Below are 18,768 nucleotides of genomic sequence, written 5' to 3' on the forward strand. Positions count from 1 at the left end.
ATCTTCCCGCCTCAGCCTCACAAGTAGCTAGGACTACAGGCACACACCATCACATCTGGCTAATTTTTTTCTTTTGGTAGAGATGGTGTCTCACACTGTTCACGAGGGTGGTCTCAGCTCACTGAGTGATCCTCCTGCCTTGGCCTCCAAAGGTGCTAGGATTACAGATTTTTTTTTTTTTCTTTATTCTTCCCATCCCCTCCCCGCCATGGAGTAGATAATCTCACTTGACCTGCTTTAAGTTTCCTGATTTTTTTTTTTTTTCAAGACAGAGTCTTGCACCTTTGCCAAGGCTGGAGTGCAGTGGCGTGATCTTGGCTCACTGCAACCTCTGCCTCCTGGGTTCAAGTGATTCTCCTGCCTCAGCCTCCTGAGTAGCTGAGACTACAGGCGCATGCCACCATGCTGAGCTAATTTTTTATATTTTTAGTAAAGATGGGGTTTTACCATGTTAGCCAGGCTGGTCTCAAACTCCTGACCTTGTGATACACCTGCCTTGGCCTCCCAAAGTGCGGGGATTACAGGTGTGGGCCACTGCACCTGACCAAGTTTGCTGATTTTTCTGCCTCTCAAACTTGTTGAGCCCCTTTAGGGAATTTTTTTACTTCAGTTACTGTACTTTTTAACTCCAGAGCTTCTCTTTTTTTTTTTTTTGAGATGGAGTCTTGCTCTGTCGCCCAGGCTGAAATGCAGTGGTGTGATCTTGGCTCACTGCAGCCTCCGCCTCCTGCGTTCAAATGATTCTCCTGCATCAGCCTCCCGAGTAGCTGGGACTACAGGCGCCCGCCACCACGCCCGGATAATTTTTTTGTATTTTTAGTAGAAATGGGGTTTCACCATGTTAGCCAGGATGGTCTCAATCTCCTGACCTGGAGATCCTCCCACCTCAGCCTCCCTATTTTTTTTTAACAGACAATTTCTATTTCTCTATCAGTATCTTCTATCTGGTAAGATATTGCTCTTCTATTTTCTTTTATTTCTTTAGACATGCTTTCTTTTAGTATTTTGAACATATTTAAAATAGCTAATTTAAAGTCTCTGTTTAGTAAGTCCAGCGTCTGGACTTTCTCAGGGGTAGCTTCTGTTGACTGCCTTTTCCCCTGTGTATGGACCTGCTTCCTTGTTTCTTTGCATACTTTTGTAATTTTGTTAAAAACTGGACATTTTAAATAATGGAAACTCTGGAAATAGAATCTTTCTCCCTCTGCAGAATTTGCTGTTATTGCTGTTGTTATTTTTGTTGTTGCTGCTGTTTGTTTAGTGACTTTTCTGCACTTATTCTCTAATTTGTATTCTTTGTCATGTGCAGCTACTGAAGTCTCTGCTTGGCTAGCTTAGTGGTTAGCTAGTTATCAAATGGAGATTTCCTTAAATCCACTAAACCAGTAAGTCTCCCAGCCTTTGCTGAGGTGTTCTCTGTATGTTAGAGTACTGCTTCACCGTTGTAGCAGCTTACAACTCTGCCTTAGCCTTCACTTCCTGCTGGTGCAGAGCCTCAAGGTCAGCCAGAGGGGAGAGGTTAGGGCTTTCTCTGGTCTTTCCTGGGCATACACACAGCCCTATACGTTCATGTGGCATTCCAGACTCCCAGGAATATATTGGAGCCTTTCAGAGCTTCCTGTGGACATTCCATTTCCCAGCTTTTTCTTTCAAGCTTTTTGGTCAGCCTCTTGTTTGCCTCAACTGTCTGTGCTCCCCAGGTAGCTGTAGAGTTAAACAGTTGCCACTTACTATTTTGGGCAAATGCCCTGGAGATAGAACAGAGAGAGTGCTCAGCTAGGTCAGATAAAGTCAAGCCTTGAGAATAGAGCTTTCTGGCAAGCTGCCAGCAGGTCAAATGGTGACAGTTCTCTAGGGATTTGATTTTTGGGGAGTTCTAAACATGTCTGGCCTCTCTAATGGCTGCTAGGCTGCCGGTTTTTTACAGCTGCTGTCTTCACGAGGCTGTTGATTTTTAAGGCAAACCCAGAGCTGGAGGAGGAAACAGAATTAGCACACATTAAAACAACTCAGACGTCGCTGTTCTTACTGAGATTCAGGCACTTTTCTTGAATAAATGTTCCTTAGAATGTTGCAATCCTTTTATTAATTTCCAGATTCTGAAAAAGTTGATTGATCATTTTTGGTGGAATTCTTACTGCTGTTATGGAGGAGCAGGTCTTTAATCTGCCATCCTGTAAGCTAACTCTCTGTCAGTGCTTTATCAGCTGAGGCCCTTTGTGCAGTAAGAGTCTGGTTTCCTACTTTCTCTCATTTTCCTTCTTCCTATCTCTGTCTTTGAGTCTTGAAGTAGCCCTAAGGGAGTGTTAAAAAGTACAGGGTACTGTAACCTACCTGTCACCACTCTTCATTAGAAGTGATTCTCAACTTTTGGATGGATAGCAAGCATCAGGCACTTGATCCTGCATTCCCAGAATGCTCTGCAGACCGGTATCACACTGATCTGCTCCATCAGTTGCTCATCTGCCAACAGAGTCCATCTTTTGCAGTCTGGCCAACTTTGCATATTATCCTGTGATGAAGTAAACTCTTTGTTCCCCTAAATTAGTGTTGGAAAACAAAATGCTAATAGTTAAAATGGCCATTTCCTCTGGATACTGTTGGGATTTGAAAGGCCAGACATAACATTAATTTTTCTAGATCTAATCTTACAGTCCTGGATAATGGCTTGAGTTTTCTATTAATTAAATATGTACATATGTTTAAAATCTAAATTCTCACATGCAATTTAAATTTGAATTTTCTACCTGACCAGATGTTTGGGTTTTAGGTAATTTTATGACAGCCTTTGATTTCGGAGGCCATCAATCTTCAATTCTATAAGGTGGAAATACAAATGCTGTTTGTCAAAAGTAAAGAGATTCTGTTCTGAAAAGCTCTGTATGATTGTATGACTAATTACCATGTAAAAGTTTGTGTTTTTTGCATTTTATGTATTTGTGTATTTTCTTCTCTTATTTGTTAGATTACAATTTAACCAAGTAGTCTAAAATGTGATATTACATGGTGGTACAACAATTTTGAAATCTTGAAAGATAAAACTGGAAACATTTGCTTGTATTTTTTTTTCACCTCATAGTGTTTTGTTAATGAGACGTTTTATACTGCCATAAACCCAGGGCAATAATATAGGTGTTGATTGATTTTTGGATGACAAGGAGCTTCTCTAATTGCAGAATTTGACATTTGTGTCACTTCTGCTGTTTTAGGTGAGCAAGACGTGGAAGGTGATTGCGGAGGATGAGGTGCTGTGGTACAGGCTGTGCCAGCAGGAAGGGCACCTTCCGGATAGCAGCATCTCTGACTATTCTTGCTGGAAGCTCATCTTCCAAGAGTGCCGAGCGAAGGAACACATGTTACGAACCAACTGGAAGGTGGGCAGTGGCCAATATCATTACCTGTGAAAGAATAGCCTGCAAGGACATGGGAATCCAAGCTTTCACTCATAGCCTGAGATTAATTGCCAACAGCGAAGGGAGAGGGGTACACCAAGCCGCCCCTTCAGCTGTTGGTGACTTGTTGCCCATTTTGTTTGCCATTAGATGATTTGCCTCTGTTTTCAGCCTCAAGATTTGGGAACATCCTCTTACTCTGCAGGAGAGGAAGGGTGAGATTGAGTTGCCAGCCACTTCCTCTCTGATTGTTAGGGTGGTCAGAGGAGTGCTCCGTGCAGCCCCTTTGACTTTCACCAACTCTCTGGAGGGGCCCAGAAAGCAAAAGCACTACCTGCATACAAAAGAGGAGCCGAAAATGTCATTTCCAGTAAATGTAAGAGGGAGATGATTAAACATCTCTAAGCACTGTCTTCTCTTCCCTCACATAACCTACTGGCGTGCTTCCATAACATTTATCACTTCAAAGTCTCTACAGAAATATTAGATCACAGCTAAGAATTTGCACAGTGAAGTGTTTCCATAGGAGATAACTGTCAAGAGCCATGTTACATAAAGCTGTTTGAGGCATGACGAGACAGCAGTGTGGTGGCAGTGTTTCCTTCCCACCTGGGAGGCTGGAGTTTCAGGGTAGAGAAGGGATGGAAAGATTCTCTTTACTCCGGTAAAAGTCAATCCTAATAGACCTTGAGATTAACAAGTTTATGTACATTACTGATAGTGACATATTGCCTATGTGCCTGTCTGTCCCTAGTAACCTCCTAACCTGATTAGTGACCGATATCCTTGATCTGGGCAACCTCACACCGTTTCTAGGAAAGTCAATAAGAGCAGTGTCTCTCTAATTCAGGAGTTCTCAACCCCAGCACTACTGACATTTAGGGCCAGCTAATTCTTTTTGTGGGGGGCTGTCCTGTGCATTGCAGGCTGTTGAGCAGTATCTCTGGCCTCTCCCCGTTAGATGCCAATAGCATTTTCCTCCCCTACTCATGACAACTAGAAATACCCCTAGACATTGCTGGATGTCCCCTGGGAATCAAAATCCCATCCTGGTTGAGAACCACTATTCTGAGAGTTAGTGTGGTTATCCTTTCTTAGGCCGTTAAGACACCACCACTAAGACAGGTCACGCTGGCCCCACAGTGCCCTTTTCCATCGACCTACGGTAATAAACTCGTCTGGAGGAAGCCCCCAATCCCTCTTGCCCTTGTGCCTGGGTAGGTCCATGTGATTAACACAGGCAGAAGCGTATGACAAAGAAAGCTGCCCAGACAAACAAGGGGTCAGAAAGCAGAGGGTCTAACCCTGGTGGGAGAAGCTGCGATTTAAGGAAAGCTTAAGAGCTGAGTGTTAATGGGGCCTTTCTCTCCAGAAAGGAGAGATACTTTTGAGATTTACAAGCAAGAGACTTGGAGATATTTGGCATCCCCAGGCTTGAATTCGAAGATGTCAGACCCTGGTAGAAAAAAGCAGCAGCTGTGTTTTTTGCTTCCTCTTTGGTGATGGAGAAAGCAAGGGAAGAGGACAGGTGCGTCCTTGTTGGGCCTGGAGGTGGCAGAAGCGACAATGTTTTAAAGACCCACCACCTAGCATTTGGCACTTAGTAACACTTCACAAGTTATATGCAATCTAGCTGAATGGCTATTTAGTATTTCTTTCTAACTAACACGAAGTCATCTGTTAGGTAAATACTCACTACATGGCTGTTGATTGAGTGAACTGGAGTGGACTGCAGGCCAAACCAAACATGAGGGAGACTTCTATTTGGAGCACGTCAGGTCCATTTCCTGACGCTGTTAACAAGGAGAATTCTAGGAGTGAAATTTTAAATGATGTATCTTTCATTAAATGTAATGGTGGGATTCTTACCAGAATTCTGGAACGAAACAAAGCCTTATCAAAACGTGAAAGGCAGCTTGGCACTGTGGGTCACTCCTGTAATCCCAGCACTTTGGGAGGCTGAGGCAGGTGGATCACTTGAGGTTAGGAGTTGCAGACCAGCCTGGCCAACATGGTGAAACCCTGTCTCTACTAAAAATACAAAAATTAGCCAGGCATGGTGGCACACGCCTGTAGTCCCAGCTAGTTGGGAGACTGAGATTGGAGAATCACCTGAACCCTGGAGGTGGACCTTGCAGTGAGCCAAGATTGTGCCATTGCACTCCAGCTTGGGCAACAGAGTGAGACTGTCTCAAAAAAAAAAAAAAAAAAGGCCAGGCGCGGTGGCTCAAGCCTGTAATCCCAGCACTTTGGGAGGCCGAGACGGGTGGATCACGAGGTCAGGAGATCGAGACCATCCTGGTCTACACGGTGAAACCCCGTCTCTACTAAAAATACAAAAAACTAGCCGGGCGAGATGGCAGGCGCCTGTAGTCCCAGCTACTCGGGAGGCTGAGGCAGGAGAATGGCGTGAACCCGGGAGGCGGAGCTTGTAGTGAGCCGAGATCGGGCCACTGCACTCCAGCCTGGGCGACAGAGCGAGACTCCGTCTCAAAAAACAAAAAAAAAAAAGAAATGAAAGGCAGTGTTGGGGCAAGTTGCTTTACTTTTGTCTGCCTCCATTTTCTCTTCTCTAGAGTGGGAGCTAGGAGTGGCACTGCTCATGGCTTCATGGTGAGGATGATTGTCATCAAGTGTCTGCCTCTCCTCCTGCAGAGGCTGGTCCACACTCAGTGCTCAGGCGAGGTTGGCTGTAGGAGTGCATAGGCCTCTGCACACAGATGCAAGGTTCTGTGCCGTGCATGCTCGACTTCAGGATGGGTTAGGCAGGCGATTTGGTTTGGTACCTCCTAAGTCAGTGTCTGGGGAGACCCTAGAAGGGACCCCAGGGTTCTCAGGTACCTCCACAAAGGGAATGACCTGCAAATGCATGACCTTATCTGGAACTGCAGTTCAATGCCAACCTGGAAATCGTTTGCTAAACTAATTGTGGTGGCCATAGTATTCTTTTTCCTGGTGTTTGCATACATATAGGTTTTCATCTTAGACTCTTTTTCTTTCAATACCTTTTCCCTCACAAGAGCTTTTCTGTTACTGTAACCTTGGCTGCGGCCCTCACACAGCTGTTTCCCAGATCCTTGCCTTCCCTCCCCATATCTCTAGTCATAGGACAGCTCCACGTGGATATGTCCAGTTTTGTCTCAGCCTTAGACTCGTTGCTTGGATTAAGTTAAGACCATCATGCGAATTACTTTGCTCAGTTCTGGAGTCTAGGTGCTTAATAAATGTGTATTTTAATGGAATGATGTCATAATCTTTTTCCTAATAATAGAAATAATAATAATAATGGCTACCACTTATTGAGCACTTGCTGTATGTTAAGAACTGTGCTGGGCACTTACACTGTTTCTAGTCCTTGTCCTTGTCCCAGTCTGGTAAAATTGAAATTATGGTATTCTCGAATATCTTTATTCATGCTTGCTTTGTGGCTTAACTATCTCACTTTTCCCAACCTCCCACGTGTAAATACTTTATATCCATTCAGATTTCCTTCATTTTAATTCAATTAATTTTTTTTTTTTTTTTTAACAGAGAGGTTCTCACTCTCTTGCCCAGACTGAAGTACAGTGTTGCAATCATAACTCACTAAGTTCCTGGACTCAAGTGACCCTCCTGCCTCATCCTCTCAAATAGCTGGGGCTACAGGCACATGCCACCACACTTGACTATCTTTTACATCTTTTGTAGAGATGGGGTCACCCTATGTTGCACAGGCTGGTCTCAAACTTCTGAGCTTAAGTAATCTTCCTGCCTCTGCCTCCCAAAGTGCTGGGATTACAGTCATGAGCCACAGTGCCTGGCCTAGACTTTCGTTTAAATACTATTTCCATGAAACCTCTGACCTCTCAGTTAGAAATAGTATCATCTCTTCTCCTTTTTCTCATCCTGATCTTTATCTATTTGTATATAATTTTGCATTTTATTCTGAGAATCCTTGTAAGAGTTAACAGGTAAGGTATCATGTAATACTTTCTTTTTGCTGAACTGAACTTTTTCGTATACTTTATAAGCTTCTTTAGATACTTGCCACTCCCAGCAGATATGTGCCAGCCTATCGTGGATGGTAGTTATTGGTGAGCACGTATTTGCTTTCTGTTCTGTAACCTCCTGGAAGATGGGGCAGTGTCTCACACATCCCGTGTTCAGCGCCTTTGGGATATATGGTAACTCGTCCGTGCTTGATAGCTTAGCATGTTAGTCATCATTTTTGTCTTTTTGAATGCCCACAGAACTTTGAATGCACTTGCTCTCCATGCTGTAGAGAATCGCTGTGGAAAGTAGGTGGAAAAGCACGATGCTTGGCTTTTGGGCTGTCCCAAGAATAGTCTAAACTGCATCCCCCTTTTCCTCACGCAGAATCGCAAAGGTGCCGTGAGCGAGCTGGAGCACATTCCTGACGCGGTTTTGTGTGATGTGCATTCTCACGATGGCGTGGTCATTGCTGGGTAAGCAAAACCATTTCCACTGAGTGCTCTGCATCTGAAGGTCTTTCATTTCTCACGTACCGCCCTCTGAGTACCAGTGAGCTTAGCTTCCCTTGAGAGCATGTACCTCCCTCAGTTACAGCCCATGTGGAGGAGGGAGAGTCTCCGTGATTCTGTTCCCGAGGACGTGAGAGCGCCGCAGCGAGGGTGACAAGCACATGGTGTAGAGCGGATCTGTGATCCATTTGTCTCAATATGTCTTTCCCAGCTTTTAAATCACTTCTGTGGCATGTTATGTGAGATTTTCATTAAGGCAAACAGTTTGTATTTTATGAAGACATAAAAAAGTCAAGCAAATATAGTAAGTGTTGGCACAGACAGGCCCTGCTCTCATTCTCTTTTTTCTAAATCCCTTATTGTGAAGAAGGGCTGTGGCCACACATCATCTTCCTTCCCCACCATATAGTACATATTTGTTACTTAAGTTGTCCCGAAATAGGTTTTTTTTTTTTTCTCCATGGCCAAGACATTTAATTTTAGCTTCTGTAAATTCCTTCAGTTTCTGTCCCAAAAACCACTTTGATGAAGTCTTCCTACTTTGTTACAGAGGTACATTTATATATTTAATTACTGTACAGTAAGATCAGTTTTCTTTTTGGATTAGGAAGATGTCATGAACTACAGCCTCAGATTGTATACTTAATACCATAAAGTAGAGACCAGAACACTGAAATTTCTGAGTTTGGATCAGCTATGGAGTGAGACGCCTTAGGGAAGTTCCTGCCTATGGGAAAACAAAACAAACCTTGGACTTTAAAACTCAGTAGTAGAGGAGTCCTTTTCTTTAAAGAAAAATCTTTCCTTAAGCAGCATTCCTTAAAGAGCACCTTTTGAATAGAAATTCCAAAGAGTCAGATTATTTTAATATTTTGTGGTATGCAGTGCCTATGAAAAAAAGTATTTCTGCTTTAAACAAGATATACCCAGGAGGAATGCTTTTCTTCAGTTTCTGTTTTACTGGCTATGATTTAGAGGTGAAAGCCCTTCTTGGGAGTGCTGCAGAACTAGTTTTAAAAGATTGATGGTCTAGATACTTGCGATTCTGTCCATTAAGTTATCAGTGCACGTTGGGCTTCTCCACGTCATTGCTAAAATATGGGCCTACGATCGCCCGATATGCAGCTCCTTTCTACCCACAAATGCTACAGTTTGGTGGGAACTCCAGAAGTTACTTAGATCATTCCAGCTAAAGGGATTTCTGCCTAGAGTGTCAGAAGACACTTGAGGACAGAAGGCTGAGACTGTACTGAAAGAGTCGCAAAAGAACTTACAAATAAAGGAGAACCTTGAATCTCAAAACCACTTAGGAATTTCTTCTCTGGAGCTCCCGAAGGGCAGGCCCCTTACGAGTCCAGATGCCAGACCTTCTTTCCCTGCCTCTCTGTTCCCTCAGGGTTTGTTCAACATTATAGATTATGCCAACACAGAGCAAAACGATGGCCGAGTTCTGTGGATCAATAGGATGAAACCTGATCTGTGGGTCAGAGAGGCTCCTCACGGCTCCTCTTTCTAAGAAAACCTTACGTTGATGGCTTAGCATGAGAGACTTCAGTCTTGCTTGTATGTACAGCATCTTGTGTTTATCATTAAAATTTTATCTGGTGGTTACGATGCTTGTTTTCTGGGTCAGATCTTGAATTCCTTTTCATTTGAGACAGTGGTGTTTGTGGTTACCTCATTCCCAATCAATGCTGAATTCACCAGGCTTTCTACAGTTATGTATCTCCAAGGAGCTTCTTAAAGAGACAGTGGCCACCTCACCCCTTCTTTCTCTTGTACTTACCTTGTGTTTCTCTTATTCTTCTTTTTTCCTTCCCTTTTCTCTTTCTTTTGCACAAGTGGAGTCTGTTCAGAGGCTTAGTTTTATGTAACTAGAGCTAAACTATGAAGCATTTTTGCATTTATACCTATTAAGTACATTTCATATCATTGATGGAGAGCAGAATCTCTTTTTCTCACCTTTTAAGCAATCTGTGTAAATATTCCTAGTTCGGAGTCATGTTGCATAGGCCCAGACTGATATTTATTGCAATGAACCTCATGATGGACCCAGTCATGGTTCTTCCCTACTCTTCACATAAAACCAATGAAATCTGAAAATATTCACTCATTCATAAATGCATTTGGCACTCAAATACCCATCATGTGAACAGGACCTGGCCCCTGTCTACCTGAGGCTTGTTTTTCCAGTGGAGAAACAGACATTCTTTCCAAAGCATTTGATGGTTCACTGTTTTGTCTGTGAGTCTTTGCTTACTCTACAGTCTTAAAAATAATTTCCAGTTAACTTTTCCTGACATTCAGAACTCTTTGACATTTCTTTCCAAGCTACCTTTTTTCTTATTACACTTGTCAAGTGCACCTTTGTTTTTTCCACACTGTTCTGTTTAGTTACCTCTGACTGCATCATTTTTTTAGTTGGGATACAGTCATATGCCGCATAACAGCATTTCAGTTAGTGATGGGCCCCATATATGATATATGATATTGGCCATTCGTGTACCCTAGGTGTATAGTAGGTTCTGCTACCTGGGTTTGTGTAAGAACACTCTATGATGTTTGCACAATGATAAATTCACCAAAGGATGCTTTTTTTTCTGAGTGTATCCCTGTCGTTTAGTGACACATGACTGTAAAATTCATATGCCATAAAACTCACTCTTTCAAAGTGTACAATGCAGTGATTTTTGTTTAATAGATTTAAAGGTTGTGCAACAACACCACTATCTAATTCCAGAACATTTTCATCAACCCAAAAAGAAACCTAGAATCCATTCGTTAAGGCCAATTGCAGTCCTGTCTCCTCCCAGAGATTTCTCTAGCGCTGTAGCCTAGCGTCCACTCTTCTGGGAACTCCTGGAGACAGGACCATCTGCAGCTGACAGGGCAACTCGCTGTGTGGCCTCGCTGTTTCACTGAAGCATTTTTGTTTTATATTGTTATTTTACTTACAAATAATATTTAACTAACTTTACAGCCATCTACTGTATTTTCTTTCCAGCAATTTGTACAAAAGCATCTTTTTAAATTTAAATTTAAATTTTTATTTTTTTGAGACACAGTCTCACTCTGTCACCCAGGCTGGAGTGCAGTGGTGCCATCTCGGCTCACTGCAACCTCCACCTCCCAGGTTCAAGGGATTCTCCTGCCTTAGCCTCCCGAGTAGCTGGGACTACAGGCATGCACCACCACACCCAGCTAATTTTTGTATTTTGACTAGAGATGGGGTTTCACCATGTTGGCCAGGCTGTTCTCAAACCCCTGGCTTCAAGAAACCTGCCTACCTCAGCCTCCCAAAGTACTGGGATTACAGGCGTGAGCCACTACACCCAGCCTGTAAGCATCTTTTAAAACTATGAGTGGTATGTCATATTTTGTTAAATGTATACTGTTTTATATGGCGTAAGCATTAAAACTTAATACACAGACTCCCCTTGCCCCCTACCACCTGTATATGATGTTATGTGGGAAACTAGAGAAATGCCTGTGTCTGTTCTCTTATTTCTTGGTTTTCTCAGCTTAGAATCATACAATTTTAAACCTGGAAGGAACTCTAGAGATAATCTGTTCTGAGACCCTCATCTTGCGTGAGGTGGCGGAGGCTCAGGGCCATGCTGGGTGTGCGTGAGTGGAGCCGCTCTGTCATGTTTCTGCAGCATCCACAGGCAGGGCTGGCTGGTGAGGCTGCCGTCTCCAGTCCTCATTTGCTGCTCTGAAGCGTTGGCTATTGTCGCGTCATTTTGGTTTTTCTTTTGTGACATGTGCCTATTTAAAAACAAAAGCAGCCGGGCGCATTGGCTCACGCTTGTAATCCCAGCAGTTTGGCAGGCTGAGGCGGGCAGATAACAAGGTCAGGAGTTCAAGACCAGCCCGGCCAACGTGGTGAAACCCTGTCTCTACTAAAAATGCAAAAATTAGCTGGGTGTGGTGGTGGACACCTGTAATCCCAGCTACTTGGGAGGCTGAGGCAGGAGAATTATTTGAACCCGGGAGACAGAGGTTGCAGTGAGCTGAGATTGCGCCATTGCATTCCAGCCTGGGCGACAGGGCAAGACTCCGTCTCAAAAATAAATAAATTAATAAATAAATTAATTAATTAAAGTAAAAAGAGTAAAAACAAAAGCAGTGGTGAAAACCATATTGTTTTGCAACTGTGTTAGAAAGTAGAGAAGAGAAAGTCACTCAAATTCTAGCATGGAACACAACCTTTGTTAAGGTCTCCCATGTGTCTGGTTTGGTTCTCAGTCTGTTTTTCTATGCATGTTTTTTCATAGTGTGATTATAGCCTTTGTTAAATTTGTGGCCTTTTTCCCTCACCAAACTGATGAATTTTTTTCATGTTGTATATTTTTCATTACTTTCTTTGACTTGTTGAAAAAACACTTTGGATAATTATACCCCAGTTTCCCTATTTATTCCCCTAATAGTGAACATTAATATCATTTCCTGTGTTTTGTTATATGGATGTTATGCATATTTTATGTATATATGTCTGCAAATTTTTCTCCTTTTTAGCACTACAAATCTTTATTTTAAAATGATTAGACACATGCTACTATAGAAACTTGAAATTCTATATAAGTGCATAAAATAGAGAGTTAAAGTTCTTTCATTATCGTCTCCTAGTCTTGCATTCCTGATTGTTTTCCTAAGCTAGAGTCCTGTAAGCAGAATTACTGGATTCAGGAGAATGAATTTTTATTTTCCAGATTAATAAATTATTTAAAAATGCTTTTGTAGCCCTCAGCTTCTTTCCAATCTAACCTTTTGACTTGAAGTCTCCAAACCATCCCTGCCATCTTCCTGTCAGTGCTGTACATAGTGAGAGCTCATGCCTCCTGCCGTCTTCCTTCCTCCCCATCTAACCTGGCTCCGTCCCAGCCCTACTGCACTGCACTCTCAGAGATCCCCCGTGATCTTTTGCTCAACAAACCAATGGCCTTTTCTTGGCTCGTCCTCTCCAGCCTCTTGGCAGCATTTGGTCCTGTTGACTTTCCCCTTTTGAAATGGTGGGGGGCCTTGTGTTGAGCATCTTTGTGCCCTCAGAGTCTGACATCTTTCCCAGGACCCAGGAAACTTTGAGGCAAGTGTGTAAGAAAGGAAAACTCCCCTTCGGCGACCCCACACTCTGGGCTTCCATTACCTCCGTGAGCACCTTCTCTGGCCCTCGCTCTTGCCTTTCTCTGCTGTCGCTTGACCACTTAGCAGGGATACGCAGCAGCGCAGAGAAGACCTGCACCCATTGTTTTCTTTGCTGGAGAGAGAAGTGGATGTGCCTTCAACTGCGGCTGAGCCATTCAGACACCACTTTTACTTTGCTTTTTCAGCGAACATTTCTCGTTTCTTTAACTTGAGAAAAATTTGTGTTCACAAATCACCAATCTACAGAATCAGTCACCTGTCTTTCTCTCAAAGTTCAGCGCCTGTCTGCATTTTTATCTGTGATCTGCTAGACCTCCTGAAATGCTAGCAAGGTTTAGTATGTGTTTTCCTTGTGTTTTAGCAGAGAGGTTGTCTAGAAAGTTAGTTGATAGTAAGTGATCAGGAAACGTGTCTTTTGTTTCTTTGATTTATTGTGGTAACAGCTCTTAGAATTTTAGAATGTTTTGAAAATTATATGTTGATTCTTGAGGAGAAAGAACAGAAGGAAGGGGTATATGGAAACATTCCTGTTCTGTTTTGTGATGCTTAGACTGTTCTCATCTTCCTTCTCCCCAGTTGCCCTCTGGAAGCTGAGTGTTGCAATCAGATGACATCATGAGTTCAAAAAAGTCACAGTATAAAACCTGAGGTACAGGACTAGCTGTCGTTTGCCATAAGTAGTGAAGGAGAGCCACCTAGTGAAAAGTGCATCTCAGGTAGAACCAGGAGCTCCTTGGAGGCCTTATGCCAGCTCTGCTAACCATTAAGCCATTAGCTCACCAGAAGCTTTTATCAGATGCCCAGGAGTATGATGTTTTGCAATAAACTCCCTCCTCATTGTTACTTGAGATTCATAAGGCTAAAGCACTCTAGTTGGCATAAGAAAACACACTTTTCTATTCACATGAGAGGACATTTTCCCTCTTTTGGTTTTAAAAAAACATCAAGCACCCTGTTTGTGTTGAGGTTTTTTTCATTACTCCTAAATATTTTCTTCCCTGATTTCTACCTTTTTAGCCTACAGTTCCTGCCTTTACTGGAAGGAGCAGGACTGTGTATCCATATTTCTCCTCTGCCAAGTGTGGTTGGAAGGAGAACTGTATCATTTGTTGCAAAATATTAGCGCTCTTCTTTCCCTAAAAACACTCAGTTGTCCCATTTTTGTTTCATTCCTTTTGAGGCAAGTGTGCCCAAGTAGATACAAAACAAAACTGCCTATACCTCTCTAGCAACCAGCTGATCTCTGGCTGCTGCTTCAGCTGCCAGACGTGACCTGATTCAAATATGTTTTTATTTTTCTGAGCCCCATTCATCCAACCTGCTGTCAGAGTGAGAGGGTTTCCGGTTCTTTGGAGACAGAAAGCAAAATTTGGGGCTTCTAATTTATATATGGAAAAATTGGTGTCTGAATCTTTGGTTGGTTCAGTTTGCCTTTTGGCCCTTCAGTGGAATTTTATCATTGTTTTACATTTAAGAAGTATTGGAAAATATCATTTTAGACAGGCCAGGCACAATGGCTCATGTCGGTACTGCCAGCACTTTGGGGGGCCAAAGTGGGTGGATCACTTAGGGTCAGGAGTTTGAGACCAGCCTGGCCAACATGGTGAAACCCTGTCTCTACTAAAAATACAAAAATTAGCTGGGCGTGGGTGCACGTGCCTGTAAGTCCCAGCTACTTGGGAGGCTGAGGCAGGAGAATCGCTAGAACCCAGGAGGCGGAGGTTGCAGTGAGTCAAGGTCATGCCACTGCCCCTCAGCCTGGGCAACAGAGTGAGACTCCATCTCCAAAAAATAAACAAAGTCATTTAAGGTAACTTGAAATACCTTGCTTTTAGCCATGTTGTCCTCTGCCTTTTCCAGTAATTACAAATGTACCTTGTTATTGGCTGGGCACAGTGGCACACCTGTAATCCCAGCACCTTGGGAAGCCAAGGAAGGTGGATCACTTGAGGTCAGGAGTTCGAGACCAGCCTGGCCAACATGGCAAAACCCCTTCTCTACCAAGACTACAAAAATTAGTCAGGCATGGTGGCACACACCTGCAATCTCAGCTACTTGGGTGGCTGAGGTACAAGAATCACTTGAACCCAGGAGGTGGAGGTTGCAGTGAGCCAAGATCGTACCACTGCACTCCAGCTTGGTGACAGCGAGACTGTCTCAAAAAAAATTTGTTTTGTTTTTTTTTTTGTTTTTTGTTTTTGTTTTTGAGACGGAGTCTCGCTCTGTCACCCGGGCTGGAGTGCGGCCCGGATCTCAGCTCAGTGCAAGCTCCGCCTCCCGGGTTTATGCCATTCTCAGTGGCCGGATCTCAGCTCACTGCAAGCTCCGCCTCCCGGGTTTATGCCATTCTCCTGCCTCAGCCTCCCGAGTAGCTGGGACTACAGGCGCCAGCCACCTCGCCCGGCTAGCTTTTCGTATTTTTTAGTAGAGACGGGGTTTCACCGTGTTAGCCAGGATGGTCTCGAACTCCTGACCTCGTGATCCGCCCGTCTCGGCCTCCCAAAGTGCTGGGATTACAGGCTTGAGCCACCACGCCTGGCCAAAAAAAAAAAATTTGTTTTAAAAAGGACCTTTTTATCAACTGTATACCATGCCAAAATATGAATAGTGGCTTTAATGTGAATATGTATATATTTGCCCTGAATTTAAAAATATTTTCTATTCAGAAACTGAAACCCTCAAGGATGGTGTTTCCAACACTCTCTTAGTTTTATATGAATGTGTAAAAATTAAATACTGCCTATGGATTACTTTGAGGCTATTGAGATAACAGACACTTTGTAAGTAACATAGGTAGAAGGTTGTGTGAGATAAATGTTGCCCGTATATACTTACTAAGGATATGCTTTCCATCTTTCTCTTTTTTAAAAAAAACTTTTTCCCCTAACAGTTTTCCTTTAAACCTTGTTTTGTGTAGATTTTCTGCTGCTGCTTATTGTGACATTGGACTGTTCCCCATAAGGAATTCGATCATTACCCGTTAGGGACCTCTTTTTAAAAATACTTTTAAATTTATTTATTTTCTGCTGTGAGGTATACATGCTCTTCTGGTAAATAAGTCTGAGGTAAGATATTGATAAGTGACTAGAGGAGAGCATTACATTTATTATATCTTTAATGAAGGAGCTCCAGAATATCCTTAATAAATACTGGTGAACTCATGACTGCATTTATCCATCTCTGGTTCTCTGAGGAATAATGGGAAGGGCCATAGCTACAATAACTCTGCATAATCATCATTGACTCTGACTCTATTGATTGTGATTAACCAAGATGTATGGAAAACAGTTTTAAGTGTGTAGTGCATGTATCTCGTAAGGTCCATTAAGACGTTCATTATTTTTCAATTGATGCGTCTTAAGCCCCACTTGATGTTTGTTGTAGTGCATTTCCACAGAAGGACTCTGCACTGTGGGATTGAGTTCATTTTGTTAATTGCATAATACAACCCCGTCATGTTTCATAGAAAATAGTAAATACTCTTGCTTTTATTGATTGGTATTCTTTGGTATGACTGAAGAAAATATGGAGCAAGTGAATAGTTCTTTAAACCTTTACATATTAAGGGCATGAATGTTTCTTGAAATGTGGACACTGCCGTTTTAGGAGCCCCCCTGCCTGATTGCTCAGTAGGCTTTAAACCACTTCCATCTTCCGGGTTTAAGTGAACAGATTCATTCATTCTGTCAACACCCACTAAGCATGGATGAATACCACACACAGCCCCCTTGGTCATGGGGAGTTTATAGGCTGGTAAGGAATCCAGTTACTGGTGTTTACAGAGCACTGTGGGAAGTGTTAGGAGGAGCATGGTGCCATGACATGCTAGGGAGAGGCACCTCGTACAGGCTCAGCATCAGGCTAGCTTCTTCCTGGGAAATGACTTTCAACCTGAACCCGGAAGGATGACTAGGAGTTGGCCAGGTGGAGTTTTCTTTGGGGCAGAGATGCTGCACGCCTCACTCCCCAGCCAGTAGCGATCATGAATAACCCATGACTGCGTTTGTTTTCCTGGTAAGCTGGATGAAACACAGCTTCAGAATCCTCCTCAACACAGAGCTCTAGGCAGCCACTACCACATATTGGATTTGACACACAAATGAAACCATTTGCTATTCCTGGCCTGAAGCCTCATAACAGGGCCCCTCTTGGCTGCTCTGGGTGCCCGATCAGAATAGAACTGTGACTTGGTTTGGGAGTGGCTGTTTGTGTATGATCCTGTAGAGAGAGAAGTCTTACTAACGGTTCCACATGTTGTCCTACATGCCCTGAGAAGCAGGCCTGGGAGGCACAGGTTGCACCTGCTTAGCCCTCAGTCCTTCTCCCAGCATACTGAGCCTTTTTTGTTGGCTTCTTGCCTTCCAGTTGCAATTTAGTGGTCGAATTGATGGGTTAGGGTCAGGGGCTGTGTCCTGCAAACCTGAGTCACAATATTGAAAACAATAAATTCCTTATATTGCACTTAAATGGGGGTGGTTCTTAAAAGCAGTATTTGTTTAAAGACAGTGTCATCTGAGGAGGCAGAGTGGCTTGTTGGCTAAGCAGTGATTGAGAAAAACCTGGGGCACATTTTGATCCCAGCTGTGCCACTAAAGTGTTTCTTGTGACCCTGGGTAAGTCACTTAACCTTACTTCTCAGCATTCTTAAATCAAACCCACCCCCCAGCTTGCTAGGAAGGGCCTTAAATATTTTGTTTTTAGCAAAGAAGAGCGGAACAAAATAGAAACGCTGCTGGATACTTACGAAGAAAAAAGGTTGTTTTTAGCTGTACAGTATTTATTCCTTCTTATTCTTCTAGTCTGTTAGTCCAAATGAGTAATCTGCTTATTGGAAACTTACTAGTTAATGAAAGCTCTCTGGTGGTGAATCGTTTTAAATTGGCAGTCCCTCTGGCATGCAGAGCTTGAGAGAGGCTCTATTCCCATTCTTTCAACCAAAATCAGCTGTGGTCTCTGACCTATTTATTTAGAGGTAAACTCAACCTTGCCAAGTGTAGGAAGGAGTGGGAGAGCACACAGCTTCACTGGGCTGGGGCATATTCTCATTTGGAAAAGACTTCTTTCTTCTTCAGTTTTTCCTTAGTGTTCTTCCATCAGCTAGTATATTAGTTGCAGTTGTACTTTGCACAGACACTAATTAGAGAGTCATCAACATTGGGGTCCAAAGGCTTACTGACAATGTAACTGTCATAGTGGCATCTTAATTGGTTGAGTGTAATTGTCATTAGGCAGCGATAAAGACATCTGGAGCTCTGGAGAAAAATCAGCCTTTTTTCCTACCTCCATTCGTTATCTGTTCTTGCTTCTCCTGGCCAATGTTGTTAAGCACTTTTAGATCACATTTAGGGTTTGGTCCAGGTCCCTCTGCCCCAACCTGTGTTTTACCCTACCAAAGATGTCTGTTTCCTTAGCACAAGTTCATTAGCATGGAGGCTGCCTCCCATGCTATTGTGGCTTTCACTTAGGTTAGATTTGAGAGCCCGCTGCTGAGTCATAACGCAGTACCTGCTGCAGTAGGATGTTTAGCCTCAGTTCCTATCAATACAGGAGACGTAGAGCCTTTTATATTTTACCTCCTGAGTCATTTTGCAGCAAAACATTTTTGTTATTATCATACCTTTTGGTCATGGAGAATGAAGCTAATTTAAATAGATAATATGGAAAATTTCTAGCTTATCCCCTGTTTTATAGTTTTCAGTCAGTTTGGAAATAAGTGGAAGCAGTCTAATGCACATCAATGTGTGCATTCT

The 18,768-nt window shown here is 43.0% G+C and overlaps 1 protein-coding gene across 11 annotated transcripts in view; it reads left to right on the forward strand.

The window, feature by feature from the left end:
- The window catches only part of FBXW8 (F-box and WD repeat domain containing 8), a 114,342-nt gene that overhangs the window by 26,681 nt on the left and 68,893 nt on the right, over positions 1-18,768 (forward strand). For all 11 annotated transcript variants that reach the window (XR_004229191.1, XR_004229190.1, XR_004229186.1 and 8 more), the window contains exons 3-4: positions 3,210-3,374; positions 7,749-7,837. Coding sequence is in view for 5 of the 11 variants with exons in the window: in XM_023204209.1 (XP_023059977.1) it covers positions 3,210-3,374; positions 7,749-7,837 (254 nt within the window). In the remaining 6 variants the exon portion in view is untranslated. The remainder of the gene's footprint in view (positions 1-3,209; positions 3,375-7,748; positions 7,838-18,768) is intronic.

This window comes from Piliocolobus tephrosceles, chromosome 10, assembly GCF_002776525.5.
Source record: "Piliocolobus tephrosceles isolate RC106 chromosome 10, ASM277652v3, whole genome shotgun sequence".
In the NCBI taxonomy this organism is placed as follows: Eukaryota; Metazoa; Chordata; class Mammalia; order Primates; family Cercopithecidae; genus Piliocolobus; species Piliocolobus tephrosceles.